Source organism: Pipistrellus kuhlii, unplaced genomic scaffold (genome assembly GCF_014108245.1).
Source record: "Pipistrellus kuhlii isolate mPipKuh1 unplaced genomic scaffold, mPipKuh1.p scaffold_m20_p_6, whole genome shotgun sequence".
NCBI classification, from domain to species: domain Eukaryota; kingdom Metazoa; phylum Chordata; class Mammalia; order Chiroptera; family Vespertilionidae; genus Pipistrellus; species Pipistrellus kuhlii.
In genome coordinates this window covers 37,887,977-37,903,509 of record NW_023425562.1, presented here as the reverse complement: position 1 = coordinate 37,903,509, position 15,533 = coordinate 37,887,977, and the positions used below count along the sequence as shown (strand labels likewise).

At 44.0% G+C, this 15,533-nt stretch overlaps 1 protein-coding gene across 5 annotated transcripts in view; it reads left to right on the top strand.

The window, feature by feature from the left end:
• Positions 1-14,962, top strand: part of CNDP1 (carnosine dipeptidase 1) — a 28,955-nt gene extending 13,993 nt beyond the window's left edge. For all 5 annotated transcript variants that reach the window (XM_045574471.1, XM_036418389.2, XM_045574470.1 and 2 more), the window contains 9 exons: positions 589-751; positions 1,418-1,506; positions 4,557-4,757; positions 6,282-6,366; positions 9,037-9,197; positions 10,140-10,304; positions 11,803-11,944; positions 14,147-14,294; positions 14,479-14,962. In XM_045574471.1, the coding sequence (XP_045430427.1) occupies positions 589-751; positions 1,418-1,506; positions 4,557-4,757; positions 6,282-6,366; positions 9,037-9,197; positions 10,140-10,304; positions 11,803-11,944; positions 14,147-14,294; positions 14,479-14,548 (1,224 nt within the window). In that variant the 3' untranslated portion in view covers positions 14,549-14,962. The remainder of the gene's footprint in view (positions 1-588; positions 752-1,417; positions 1,507-4,556; positions 4,758-6,281; positions 6,367-9,036; positions 9,198-10,139; positions 10,305-11,802; positions 11,945-14,146; positions 14,295-14,478) is intronic.
• The last annotated feature ends 571 nt before the right edge of the window (positions 14,963-15,533 follow it).

The window sequence follows — 15,533 nt, the reverse complement described above, 5'->3', positions numbered from 1 at the left end:
ATCTCAAACGGGGTTGCCATGTTGACTTCTCATCGTGTCAGGACTTGTGTGGGGGTAGGAGGGAACACAAGTGGAGGAGGTGAGTCAAGGAGACTCACCCTGGAAAGGCCCCCGTGCTGTTCACACCCTGCATGCAAGCTTCAAACTACCCTGAGCTCTAAGGCATCTTTCTGAGGCTCCAGCCTCTCATCAGAATCACTTCCTGTTACTGCCCCTCGGTCAGTAATGGCGATCTTAACTCTTAGCGCCCAGTGCTGCCTGGCTTAGCATTGAAAGTCTCCCAATGGTTTGTTTCCAACAACCAATTCAAGGTAGTTGAGTCTGAGTTCCTACTGAAGAGCATGCTCAGCTAAGTTTCCTGCTTATCAATGTGTATCTGAGGAAGTGCTTCACTTTAATTATACTTCACGTTTTAATTAAAAGTGTCTTGTGGTACCATGTTAAATGTGGATAAAGGGTGATCAGAAAGTTATATGGGCTCTGCCAGGACCCAGGGGTAGAAGCAGGACTCCCAACATTATGTCTTTGAATTGTCAGGAAGAACTAAACAGCATTTATTTAAAACTACGACCCATTGTCCTCCTGCAGCTCCCTGATGGCCAGACTCTCCCGATACCTCCTGTCATCCTGGGTGAGCTGGGGAATGATCCAGGGAAACCCACCGTGTGCTTCTACGGCCACCTGGACGTGCAGCCAGCCACACAGGCTGACGGGTGGCTCACAGACCCTTACACGCTGACGGAAGTGGACGGTTAGTGACATGCTGGTGCACAGAGCTGGTGCTTCTGTGGATAAGGGATGCTCACAGGGTTAAAGATTTAAGACAGGCTTCCCATCACTGGCCCAGACCTAACCTGTTGTTAAGAATGAACTAAATGCAACTCTCATGCTCTACAAGTTGGTCCAATGTGGCCAATTTTATTTCATTTGGAAAAGAAACTTCAAACCGTTGTGCCCATGAGTGAATGAGTGCCCCAGGCTGGAGTCCTTGGGCTGTGAGGAAAACAGTTATCTTGGTCAAATGTTTTCTTTTTAAAATTAACAACTATAATTTCTTTTGAAAGAAAAAAAAAAGAAAGGTTAATGTACTCTTTTTTCATTCTTTTGCTAGTTGTAAAATCTCAACATGAGAGGCTGTGTTACATGACCATCTGTAACACAGGCCCTTTTCTATGAATTTGGATAAAACACCTCATAATGGTTCAGTATATTTCAAGAGAGCTTACATTTATGTCTAGCTAGTGGCCATACTGTCTATATATAAGAAATCACACTTTGAGATTTCAGTGCAAGATTTGTTCTTATAAGCAGAAAGCCCTGTTCAAGCAATTACCCATAAAACAATGTTGGTTTTTAACTCACTCAAGTTGGCAGAGCTACCCACGCTTTTCTGAAAATTCTTCCCCCATTTTTCAAGGAAAACTTTATGGACGAGGAGCAACAGACAACAAGGGTCCTGTTTTGGCGTGGATTAATGCTATGCGTGCATTTCGAGCCCTGGAGGAAGTAGGTAGCCAGTGGTGTTGGGGAGGGAGCTCGATGATGATGATAATGATGGTGATGGTGACAGTGACGATGATGATGACAATGATAATTGCCCAGGCAATATGCTTTGAGTCCCTCCCTGTGCTGCAAGCTTTCACCTAAATTTTTGTCCTTTCCTCTTCGGGCTGTACTCTTATAATCACACCCATTTTATAGATGAGGAGAGTGAAACTTGGGACAGTCAGGGAACTTGCTCAAAGCCACCCAGCTGGTCTGGGGCAGTACCTTGAGCCTGTACTGCTGACCACATGGAAAAAAACAATAACATAACAAAAAGCATGACGAGCCTGTGGTTAAGTTACTCTCACTGGGACTTGTCTTTTTCACCTTTATCTTACTTTGACTTGTGATTTTTATCTTCTCTTCCTCCTTATAACAAAGCTTGATTTTATTAATAGACACAAACATACACTTTAAAACAGCACATTATTTTATCAATGATCAAGATAGAGTTCCCTGGCATGTGACATCCTGTTTGAATCTTTAGGCCTCTCCATTCTTTGACATGTAGTTTTCATAGGTATGCCAGTACAGGTACTGGAAAGGTAGAGGGCTGCCTCTCTCGGGCCATCGGAGGACATGGTGGTGGCCCAGCTTTGAGCCTTTTACTGTCCCACCTGATGCTCTCACAAGGGTGGTCTCATCTCACACCACCCTGCCTTCTGATGAATGCACTTAGGCAAACAGAGGAGTCGATCTGTGTGGTGCTGGGCAGGAGAGCTGGCCTCTCTGGGCCTCAGTCCTGTCCCATAAAAATGGAGGTGTTGGCCCTTCGCTCCCTCCGAGGATTTTATGGGGCTAACCTTAAGGATACGTAGCCATGACTTCTCCTTCACATGACTTCCCTGAATCAAGCACCTCTGTACGCAGGAAGTTGAAGATCAGGGTTCCTGCGTGCTGGTCTCCTTCCAGCCTCTTCCAGGAAGAAGCAGGGAAGCAGTGCTCAGGCCCCGGCGCAGCCCCAGTCCAGACCCAAGGCTTAGATCTTTGATGGTGCCCCTTGTTCCCAAATCCTGTCCCTCAGAGCAGGGCCTGATCCTGTGGTGCCTTCCCCTGGAGGAGATTTCATTGGGCTTCTCTTTCATGAGTTTCTTTTCTCCCAGACATAAGCAGAAAGGGTGTGGGGGAATGTGACTGCTTAGCTGCTTTGTCTCACTGAGAAAGAAAGTATGAGTGAGGATAGTTTGCTGGCAGGTCCTTCGACCACTGAAATGTTGCCTTGTGATTCTTGACACTCACATTGGTCAGCCTGAAAGTTTAATGTGGCTTTGGTTTCTCTTCTCTCTTCCTCTCTGTCTTGAATTATCTCCTTAGACTTTCTTCTCTGTCTCTTTCCTCCCTCCCTTCATCTCATCCTTCCTTCCTCATTCTATCTCTAGCTATCTCTCTCTCTTTGTTTTTCCCCTTCTTTCTTAAGAGGAGGGAAGCAATATTTATATGAAAATTCCTATATAAAGACCAAAATCTGTTTTGCTTTTAAATTTCAACTCTGAAGCTTACATACTTACAAACAGCACATAATCCAGTTAATTCTCTCTAAGCCTCTTTTTCCTTGTCTGTGAGGTAGGAATGATCATTTCCCCCTCAGGGCATTGAGAAGACTAAATGAAGTAACAGTCAAGGAATTCCAGTGCCTACGAGTGCTGGGCCCTATGACTGTGGGCTTCTTCTTTCCTGGCGCCCTCCTGCCCTTCGCCTCTCACCCTTTCCTGTATTGTGTGCAGATCACTAGCCATGTGTCACCTCACTTGCCCATCTCACCAAGAGCCAGATGGGCTGTCAGTGCCCATACGGCACAGGAAGACAATTGAGCTGCCTGGAGGTGGACTAGCTTGTGCAGGTCCCTTGGGTGCCAAGGGACAGAGCAGAGACCAAAGCCCCAGAGGGCCTGCTGGCCTACCACCCTCCTCCAACACTTAGTAGCCATTGGCTTGGATTTTATTCATCACCTTTGGCAAGAAAATCTTAGACTTTGCAACTACATCTCAGTCATATTAACTAAGTGTTAATACAGAGCTTTTGAATATTAAGATTTCAGTACTGTAGTTTGACTTCCTAAGACACATAGAAATGTACACAAATGATACATTTGAACAAATCATCATCCCCACATGCCCTAAACCAACAGAATGGCCGAAGGTCATATTTTCTAATACATAATCCTCTGCTCATCCTGCCTTTGTTCATCTTTGGCCAGTCAGTCCTACTCATTAGAGCTAATTAGTATGTATGTGCTGCCGTTTGTCTGCGTATAATCACTTTTAGAGTCTCCTACGTGTGTCTTCTGCTCTGGGAAGAGACTTTAACCTCTCCTCTTCATGTGGCTCTCAGAGATAGGAAGTTATAAATTATAGAAATACAATAAGATCAAAACCAAATGGGGGAAGGGCACATTGTAAAAATTTTAAAGGAGTGATTCTGAGCCCTAATACTAACTGGAAAAAAACTCATGTCCCATTCTGCTGCATGATCAAAGCCTTTGAATAAGTTAAAAGGCAGATTGAACTCGTAGTTGAGAAATAACAGATACTTGAAATAAAAATTATCCCAGGGCTTAAATATTAGCCAGTCTTTCAAAGGAAAGAGGTCTCATTTATCATGCTCAGAGTTATGAGTTCAGAAAGGAGATTTGTAACAGAATAACCTTTCTTGAAAAATTCGTTTTGGGAAGAAGGAAGAAAGGGCCTCTGTCTGGGGCAGCCCCGCAGAACTCTGTGGTGTAGATGTCACTGCTTTTAGGAATTCCTTCCCCAAATCCTTCATCAACATTAAATTGGTTGGAACGGTGGAATGTGTACACTGGGCATTACCTTGAACTCTCCTTCACAACGTTGGTTGAAACTCCTTTGTTGTAACAGAGATGTTGGGAACATGAATAATTCGCATATTGAACACATGGTAATTACTGTACTTACATTAAATACACACTGTCTCTAAGTCTTACAAGGTGAGTGGGCGGCTGTGTGGTTTTTGACAGAATGGTTTGTCCAACTTTTGACTTGTTAACTCAGGATCTCCCCGTGAACATCAAATTCATCATTGAAGGGATGGAAGAAGCCGGTTCTGTGGCCCTGGAGGAACTGGTCAGGAGAGAGAAGGACAGGTTCTTTTCCAGCGTGGACTACATAGTGATTTCAGATAACCTGTGGGTGAGCCAGAGGAGGCCAGCACTCATTTACGGAACTCGAGGGAACTGCTACTTCACGGTGGAGGTAATGGCAAACCCTGGTGGCCTGCTGGGAGGAAGCCACCCTGGGGTCTAGGATGGGCAGAGACAAAGCTGTGTGAGAGCACAGAGTTCTCCCAGGAAGCTCACCTGCCTCTGGGAGGTCCTGGGTTGGGGTGTGGGGTTCATGAAGCCCCACTGTGAGCCTGTAAATTGTGCATCTTTCTGCAGACAGAATTGAGAGGGCTTATGACTCACAAGCCAAGAGATTTAGGGACTGCAGTTGTGCAAAGTGGAATCTGGAGGCAGGTTCAGCAGCCTCCAGGGAGTGGGGGGAGCTAAGAGCCTGCTGATCAGGTGCTGGGGCTCCTGGGAGGGCAACAGTATCTAATCCATGGGGCCTTCCTGCCTCTGGGACGGAGGACCAGGGGCACTGACATTGTGAGGCCCGCATCCCAGTCTGGCTCAGTGATTGCACATACAGCCTGTGTAGGCCCCTTACCCTCCGAGTCTTGGCATTTTTACTCTAAAGCGAACACAGAAAACCCTCCCACAAGCCTCTAGGGTTGTGTGATGGCTAAATGTGACAGCTAGTCTGCTTCCTTCTCCTCTTCCATCAATACAGACAGTTTGGGACAGAGCACACAACTCAGAATCAAAGAGTCCCTCCTGGAAAATCATCTGTTATTCAGCCACTTTAGTCTATTTTATCCTGTGACAAGGTGGACAGTAATAATTGCATCCTGTGGGAACCCAGTGGGACAGGAAAGAGGAAACACTCCTGGTCACACCTTAAAGGTGCACCAGGCAGAGAAAGACCAGCTGGGCAGGAATGATGGTAGAGGCTGAATCAAAGAGACAATTTTAAAAAACATCTCACTGGACCTTGGTAACAGATTAGATATGGTATACATAGAAGGAATCCAAGATAATTTTAAGGTGACAGATTAACAGGTCTGGGGACTATCCTTGTTTTGGAAATGAGCAAGTTGGTAGGAAGTCATCATAGCAGAAGGTGTTGAGTTGACTTCTAGACCTGAATTTCAGAAAGTAGTAGCACACCTAGGGGATCAGACATATAGGTGTGAACATGTAGGAGTATGGGGCTGTGAGTGAAGCCCAGCGAGCTAGTTCTTGGGGCTCTGTGTGTGAGGAATAACCAGTGGGGGTGGGAGACAGAAGAGAAGTTACAAGGGGAGACATTAATAGAAATATCCAATAGGCAATAAAAGAATACAGAGGAGAAACATGCTCAGAAACCACAGGAGGAGAATTTTCCTAGAAGGAGGGTGAGCAACAGATGGGGGTGAAACCAAGAAGAAGACGATAATGTAGCCATCAATAGTTTGGTGATGTTGGATAGAACCATGTTTGTGAAATAGGTGGGGGTTGGTCAGGTTCAGGGATTCAAGACATGGGAAAAGAAGACATGGGAGTCATGTGACTAGACAGGAGGAGGAGCTTACCTGAGCCCTGAGGAACACTGGTTGGGTGTGTTTCCCACCATGTGAAAGCTACAGCTACAAAACAACAGTGGTAGCACCTGTATTCTCTTCTACCTGTCTTACAGGTGACATGCAGAGATCAAGATTTTCATTCAGGAACCTTTGGTGGTATTCTTCAGGAGCCAATGGCTGATTTGGTGGCTCTTCTCGGTAATGTCTTATTTCATTTCACTTTTTAAACATCAAGCAATTTCCTAAAATATAGTTCTGTTTGACCCAATGTGTTTCTTCTTCCTTGGTTCAAGCCAGCTCTGAGTAGAGGTGCAGTGGAAGAAAAACCATATTCTTAGCTTCCCCCTTGTCTAAATGTTCCTTGGGCTTATTAAGTCCATGTTATCTTTTTTTTCTTTTTTTTTTTCATTGACTGAATCTCTTCCTGAATTTGTCCCTTTTACTGGATACTGTGACACACCTGGCCATAAGCAAAGACAATGGCATAGCATCGAAAGACTTCTGGGGAGGCTCTCAGAATGATGCCAAATATCCTGGCTCCACTTGGCTCCTTTTTCCACGTTGCTGTGCCCCCAGGTTGCACAGAGATTCCAATGAGTTTGCCGATTACACCTGCTTCTGACCTCCTGTGGATACCTGGTGTTTGCAAGCAAAGTTAGAGGTGTGTGTGTGTGGTATTCCCCGAGAGCCCATTTGCCCACCTTGATTCACCCTGTGGCTCTTGCCTATATCAGGACTGCGCAGCAGCTGGGGTGGATCTCTAGGAACTGAAGGAAGCTTCATATTCAGGGGCCTTGCTTGCAGGAGCCCCTTCCACAGTCCTGTCAGAGATGTTGCTCTTTTGTGTTTGAATGTTGGTGTTCTTTTCACTCAGGTTCTCAGGTTACGTAAGTTCAGCCCACAATACTGGGGTCTGCCTCACGTGGCACAAAGTGCATCTTTATACAAATTTTACAACATACTTGCTTGGCAATTTAAGACAGAATGCAACAAGCCATTTTCCTTTTAAGTGTTTAAATTGTTTCCAGAAAGATTCAGAATATTAAGCATACAACTTAATATTTGGGGGATGGGCAAAGGCCAATTCTCTATTTTACTAGAAATAATTTATTTTCTTCCCTAGGAGCAACACCTTCATGTCTTTACAATGCATTTCAATCTCCCTCTCTCTCAAATGGAATGAAAAGGGTTTCCCTTTTTTAAATTTTGAAACAATCCCTAACAGAGTGATTCTGGATTGTGCTCACCATGTGGTTTTCATCTGCTGTGTATGTAAGGACGCAGGGTTGAAGGTCTATGAGGACTGATGCATTACTTTTAGTCATTAGGCACCTGCTATGTTCCAGCGCCTGGTGAATGCTGGGATGTGACCATACACAGACCCACCTTCCGTGAATGAGCGCACTGTCTCTGACCACATGAGGCTAAATAACAAGTGTGACACCACATGAGTGGACCAACAAGTGATTTAGCTCTAATTAAGCCAAAGAAAACCCCCTATGAAAATCTACTGGGTCACGGATGGCAGTAGTGCAACATGTAATGGCATGCCCAGTGCTTTAAGAGGACCACAGACAGCAAGGCCCGAGGGTTGAGAGTGTCAGGATCAAAAGGTGAAGGGAAGATGTCTCTGTTCTGGTTTTCAACCACATCCTCCTCAGCCCCTCCTCTTGTCCCCCAGGACTTCACCCAGAATGTGTCACTGCACTTGGGGTACAGTACTGCAGATTGCTGCACAGTATCCATGGCCCTGAGTTATGGAACTTCCCTCATTTAGCTCAATACAATATAGTATGTTAAGGTCATGATACAAACCCAGTAGTAAAGTTGGGCACCGAGTGATTGGGACTGGCTGTCATTGATTTGCAGTCACCCTCACCAAAGTCAAAGCAGGACATAAATCCACCACCAACAGTAGACTCACTTAGTGTCCCTTTAATGAACATCCCCAAACTTCTGCTGACATCCTCCCATGCAAGGATAGAGCTGCCTGTAGACCCACAGCTTTTACCGTGTGCTTTGTGATTGTCAATTTTAATGGAAAGATTTGAAAATGTCATGCCTCACAGTAATTTTCTGGCATTGACAGGTTATAATCACATTGGGAATGTGGACATAGTTTTATGAAGTGTCTTTACTTGAATGAAAGTCCCTAGATGGACTAAGGACAGATTTTGCTGCCCAGAGACATCTTTCATCATTTATGTTCTCTACTTGCTGGTTGCATTGTGTCTTTGATAAGTACTTTCTTGAGATAGTGAGCAATGTCCACTAAATCTCGAGTCTGCTTCTTTTATAGATATTCTTTGATGACTTCCTGGTTCCTATTAATCCCAAAAGTCTTTCATAAATAACAGTCCAGTTGACTGCTCATCACCACAAAGGCTCTCATGGTCCTGATGGATCTCACAGACTAGACCCCAATATTATGCTTTTGATTAATGATGAGCATTTGTTATATTATTATGTGTGGAGGGGAGAGATGTTGAGAAGGAATGATGATTTTCACTTTCTCAAGTATTATGTATATGCTTACACATATATAATGAAACATTTTTATAATGAACACATTACATTTTAACTCAGGATATGATAAAATTTTTAAAAGTTGTTATGTTTATGCTATCACAGGTAGAGGTGGGAACTTGAATGTAATGCAGGTGAGTCAAACCCCATTTAATTGATTGCAAATCCATGTTTTCATCCTTCCATCCAACAAGATAGACATTCAAGCAGGTCTGGCACAGGCTGAGTCGGCCTGGTGACCTGCTCCTTTCTGTAGCATCCCCCTCTAGGGGTCCCACTGCAGGGCCTGTGCATCAGCCCAGAGGAACATCTGTTTGGCTTTGCTTCCTGTGTGTCCTGTAGGTAGCCTCACAGACTCTGCTGGTCACATTCTGATCCCTGGGATCTATGACCACGTGGCTCCTCTCACGGAAGAGGAGAAAGAACTCTATGGCGCCATCGACCTGGACCTAGAAGAATACCGGAACAGCAGCCGGGTTAAGAAATTTCTGTTCGACACCAAGGTACAGCCACCAGCTGGCGGCTCTCTGGAAGGAATGATGATACTAAACCGCTTTCCCCATTGCCTGGTCTGGACGCTGCTCATCTCCGCATCTTGGAACTGACAGCAGCTAATTCTGAGGCGTGTCAGGGTCTAGATCCAGATCTTCATTTGGGGGCCATAACTCCAGAGCATTTCCTTTCCCAGCCCAGCCTTTCCTAATCCGTTTGCTAGCCTCAATCCCCACCAGCTGGGCTTCCTATTCATTCAAAGAGTGAGAACAGCCTGCAATTGTTTAGCTCCAAGGCCCCTCACTGTTCATTTTTGTAGACAAAACCAAGAGCCTCAGAGCTCCCTGTAAATGCCTGCATCGCTGCCTCAGTGTAGTCAGTAAGCCCAGAGGCAGAGGCATTGTTAAGAGCAAATTCGGACTTTTTCCTTTGCCACCTCTTCCTGCTGTGAAGTGTGGGCGCTGGGGGGAGGGGGGGGGGGGACACACCTCTGCTAGACGCAGGGGCGGAGTTTACTATGAGGCGGGGTCTGTTTCCTCTGAAGGCTCCAGGCCACAGCCTGCAGGAAAACTGCTTGGATGCCTGAGAAATCAAAGGCATTTACATGCAAGTTGTCACTGCGATGATTGGGGATGGAAATTTATAACTGAACTCACATTTCTGAAAGGGCCCCTGTCTCTGACCACACATCTATCAAGTGGAAACTTCAGAGCTCGGGTGAGGAAGGGCCTTTGCCACTAGAGTCACTTGGGGAGGTGACAGCCGCACAGGACCTCATGTCCTGAGGGGAAGATCACTTGTGTTATCAGTCCAGACGTCCCACGCAGGGTGATAATGAACTTGTCATCAACGGTGTCACTGATGTACAGAAACTGGTGATGTAAGCAATCTCATGGAACTGATTTTAACCAGTCTTTCTTGAACATAATAAAATAACTTTTTTTTTAATTCAGGAGGAAATTCTGATGCACCTATGGAGGTACCCATCTCTTTCTATCCATGGGATCGAGGGCGCATTCGATGAGCCTGGGACTAAAACAGTCATACCTGGCCGAGTTCTAGGAAAATTTTCCATCCGCCTGGTCCCTCACATGAATATGTCTGTGGTGGAAAAACAGGTAAGAAACCTGCATGGTTCTGCCTAGGAGCACCCTCCCGAGAGCCACACACCCTGTGGAGTGAGCAGTGCAGGTGTTGGCATTGAAGTACCATTTTTTTTTTCCAATATAAAAGGGACTGCAACACATGTTTAAATATATATATATATATATATATATATATATATATATATATATATATAATTTTTGTTCGCTAAAAATCTCCTCGATTATATTGAAATTACAGTAGTCAGATAACCATTTGGAGTTGGAATGATGGAAAATTTTAAAGAATTGAATGGTAGGTATAAAGGTGAGATTGGTTTTGTGCACAGATGAAGAAGCTAACTGGCTGGTTGTTTGGAGCCAGAAAATCTCAAGTGCCCATTGCTTGTCCACCTGTCTGAAATGAACACTCTGACAGGGGCCATTTTAATGAAAAAGTTATCTGGAAGGATTTGTATGTCTACATTACCCACCTGTCATCAGTAAACTTCAAGTTTAATAGGAAGTAAACTCAGAACAAATGAGCTCAAGAAATACCTCATCCCAACTCTCTCTACTCCACATTCCTCTGTTGCTGTCTTCTAGGACAGTGGTTGGCAAACTCATTAGTCAACAGAGCCAAATATTAACAGTACAACGATTGAAAATTTCTTTTGAGAGCCAAAAATTTTAAACTTAAACTTCTAATGCCACTTCTTCAAAATAGACTTGCCATGGTATTTTGTGGAAGAGCCATACTCAAGGGGCCAAAGAGCCTCATGTGGCTCTGGAGCTGCAGTTTGCCAACCAAGGTTCTAGGAGATAATTACATTCTCAAGTAAGGTCCCCTCCCCAACTGCCTCTCCTTCTCCCCTCCCCCATTCTCACAACACTCATTCCCTCAGGGCAGGACCTTGTCTGTCTTGCTCACAGCTATATCCTCAGCACCTAGAAAAGTTCTTGCCACACGACAGGTGTTCTATAAATGTTAGGTGAAGGAATGAATGGAAGAAATATCTCAGGCTATGGGAGTTTTCCTTCAGAGGATTTTTGTAGTAGCAACATATCCAGGGGCAGAGAAGGATGCTAAGAGGCCCTTCCCAAGCTCAGTGTGGGATTGCTCTCAAACTAAGTCCAAAAAGAAGAATTTTTAAATTGAGAAGTTATACTTGTTTTATGTTACATAATCACTCAACATTCATAATATTCATATTATTCATGTTGTCCATAATATTATTCAAGGTTTCAGTTATCAAATTCATAGCAAGCAAATATTAACAGTCACTGTGGTCAGGATGGGGAGGGGAGGGACTGGGGACAGAAGAGGGTGAGGGTAAGTGTTTCTCCCACTGGGTGAAGCTCCATCCTAGAGACCTGCTCACTGTGTCATCATCCCGCAGGCAGAACCAAAGTCAGATCACAACCCTTGGACTTGGCTGGGTAGAGTTTCCAAGTTCCTTGATGGAAGACTATAGTCAATGTCTGAGGGAATAATTAGAAATTTTCTCTTACATTTGAAAACATTACCTTTTAGGTGCAGCAGTATCTCCAGTATATATTCTCCCAAAGAAATAGTTCCAACCAGATGGCTGTTTCCATGGTGCTGGGACTGCACCCGTGGATTGCAGATATTAAAGATCATCAGTATCTTGCAGCAAAAAGAGCCATCAAAACAGGTTGGACTTAGGATATTTCGAGTTTCCAGTGTCCAGTGGGACTGAGGGGTGGTGCACAAGGGTGGGAGATGTGGATAAAGCAGACACATTTAAAACTCCAAATATCGACCATCCTTTTTACACAGGCTGTATTACCGTGCAGGGGTCTTTTTATACACTGTCTCATCAATGTGGTCTCTCAAAACATCTTACCCTTCATGTGATGATTGTAATGTCCAAGTGTCATAAACCCCAAAGACTACCAGGGAGCCGAATCCAATGCAATTGCAGAAAGCCTGTATTTATTTCGGACTAGTCCGAGCTCAGTCCCACTTACACCAGTGAGGGCATGGCGAGAAAGAGAAAGAACTTAACATATCAATGGGTTTTATAGAGAGGGTGGTGCTGCTACCTTGGCTGACCTGATTGGTTGGGTTAGGGCTAGGGTCCAGTTACTGGGAGCTGGCCCTGCCCTGCATTGCCCTCTCACCCCGCCCTGCCCCCTCACCCTGCCCTGCCCTCTCAATGATGAAATGAAGTGATGTAGGCATTGTTTATTTCTGGCTGTGGTTGACCATGGGTAACTGAGTTTATGGAAGTGCAGTCATGAATAGAAGGGACTACTGTATTACAGATGGGGCCTTAGGCCACACCCCTGACAATGCCAAAGCTGGAGTTTGAGGTCCAGACCTACTGGGAGGACCAAGTCTCTGTGAGGGTTGTCAGGACAAGGGACACAAGCATAAAAAATTGGATAAAAAGCCCCATTCCAATGCCTCTAAGTGCAGCAGTATTTTACCAGTAAAATTTGGGAGTGAAGAAAAGAGGAAGAGAAGTCAGGCAGGTAAATGTAATGACAGCTGAAGAGAGATGTGTGATCGACATGTCAGGGTCAACAATAAAGACCTGAGATCCTCTTGCAGGAATGCAGGAGTCGCCTTTTGGTCTATTTGTGTGATAAACCGCCAAGTACATCAACGTTCTTCACATTCATGCCTTGCTCTGTGGATTTAGACCATGTGGCATATTCTCTTTTCTGTCTTCGTTTTATTTTTCATTTCCACTCCATCACTGGCAACTTGTCCTTCTTGTCTGGAAGGTTTGAACCCATCTCTTTCTAGATCTTAGACCATTAAACTATTTCATGGAATATATTGAAATCTGAGTACAAATATTCAGACAGTCAGGTGATAGTTGACTATAGCGGTTTATTTATATTAGAGACCTGTGCATTGATTCATGCAAAGTTGGGGTCCCTTGGCCTGGCCTGTAGGGATTGGGTTGAAACCAATCTTGGGATGCAGGTGAAGCATATTCGAGGCTGACATTCCCCAGCAGCAACCTAATCCATGGCCAATTCCGTGAGGACTCAGGCTCCCTTCTCTACTGGTTGGAACGTCTGCTCCCTGGTGATCATTGTATGTCATAGTGACCAGGCGAACGGTCAAAGGGTAAGACAGTCACTTAGGCTTTTATATAGAGAGATTGGTTACACACACACACACACACACACACACACACACACAACAACATCAACAAAACACAAAAACACAAAGTCCCACTTTTCTAATATTTAATTCATGAAACAACCATAAAAGTACATCTGTGCTGCTCTTCCCAAAAATGCATAACCTCTTCCAGTTATGAGAAAACAGATATACCCAAATTGAGGAATTATAACCAATTTACAACCAATCAGTACTCTTCAAGAGGGTCAAGGACATGAAAGACAAGGAAAGACTGAGAAGCTGTCACAGACCAGAGGAGATGGAAGAGTGGTGACAAACGCAGTGTAGGATTCTGGATGGGATCATGGCACAGAAAAAGAGGAAAGAGTCATGACATTCCAATAAGGTTGGAGTCTGGTTAATAACATTCCAATTTTAATTTCCTATTCTTGATAAGTGCACAATAGCTATGTAAGTTGTTAATGTTAGGGGAAGAAGGGTTAGTGACACCTGGGAACTTTACTATTTTTGCAACTTTCTATAAGTCTGAAATTACTTCAAAATACAAAATTTTTGAAAATATCTTTTTTTTTTTTTTTAAGTAGGTAGCTGTAAAGAAGGCAATCACAGTTTTCTTCTGGATGCTACTGACTATTTTAGAATATAAATTGCATGATAGCAAAAAGCTTACTTACCCTATGCACCAAAAGTAATGGTGATTACTGGGCGTAGTCTTGTCCTTATGTTATTCAAATGCCTTCTTTTCCTGTTTTAGTGTTTGGAACAGAGCCAGATATGATCCGGGATGGATCAACCATACCAATTGCCAAAATATTCCAGGATATTATCCAGAAGAGTGTGCTGATGCTTCCACTAGGCGCTGTTGATGATGGGGAGCACTCTCAGAATGAGAAAATCAACAGGTAGGCTCCTGTGAGGGCTATGCCCTCACTGCTCAACCCCAGGCCTGCACTCATCAGAACCTCCTGACAAGCTGCATACTTTAGATTGAGCTGATATCCTCAAATCTTTCTGTTCACATTGTAGACTAGTTTTCCTCCATCATTTGAATGGAAATAACAGTGTTTCTCTTACTTCTCTTATTAGGTGGAACTACATAGAAGGATCCAAATTGTTTGCTGCCTTTTTCCTAGAGGTGGCTCAACTGCATGAATAATGGCAGGAACCTTCCAGCTTAGATCTGACCTGCTAATACCCTGGAAAGGAAAGGAACCTCAATATCCAGAGAATTTTGGTCCAGAAAATTATGTTTTCCCTCCCATTTAAAAGATCTTTGGACAGTAGGACCTATAAGTATAGACATTGGGAATGGTCTAAAGTCCCAGAGCAAGCCTTTCTAAAGTCACAGCTTCCTTTACCAATCTGATCTCCCCAAGTTCAGCTGCAGTAGCCCAGGATTGGAGCTCCCCTCACAATGATTGGTGTAGTCACTCTAGCTTGCTTTCTAGGTCCAGAAGTACTCATGACACATAATCATTCCATACAGTGACTGTCAGTACTCACCCCAACCTTGCTTGTACCATATCTTCCTTTTATCTTATTAATAAAAACCATGGTCTCTACCACTGACTACCATGATTTCCCTGTGGGTTCATTTTTAGAGGAGTTACTAGAGCTTGATACCATGTTAACCTCTTGCTTCCCTTTCATTTATTTTTCCTGCTCTGAAAAGTTCTGAAATAGAAATGATCCATATGCATAGCCTCATGTCACTTGGGATTCCTTGTGTGAAGATGAGTACTTTTTATTCCAAGCCCCTTTACCTTTGTTGTGATGGATGCCAACAGACCACCTGATTTCTGCTCTTTCTTTCTCCCCATCAGGAAAGGCCCACTCGTTCGTTCCAACATCTGTGCACATGTAAATTTGCTACAGCAGAATCAATCCTGATAGTTCACTCAGCCCATTGTAATTTTATTCAATGACTACATCTAAATTGCTCAAAGCTTTAAATAGCATCAGTGATAGATAGAGAACTAATCAACCTTGACATCAGTAACACACTCTATATTTAAAGCCTTCAGCTAGTGTGCATCCATTAATCATTTCAGTTAACCATCTTGTTTGCTTGATTGGGTTTGATAGTGTACACAAACAAATAAGAATGTAATTTTTCTAAGGCTGAGAATGTAAACAAATCA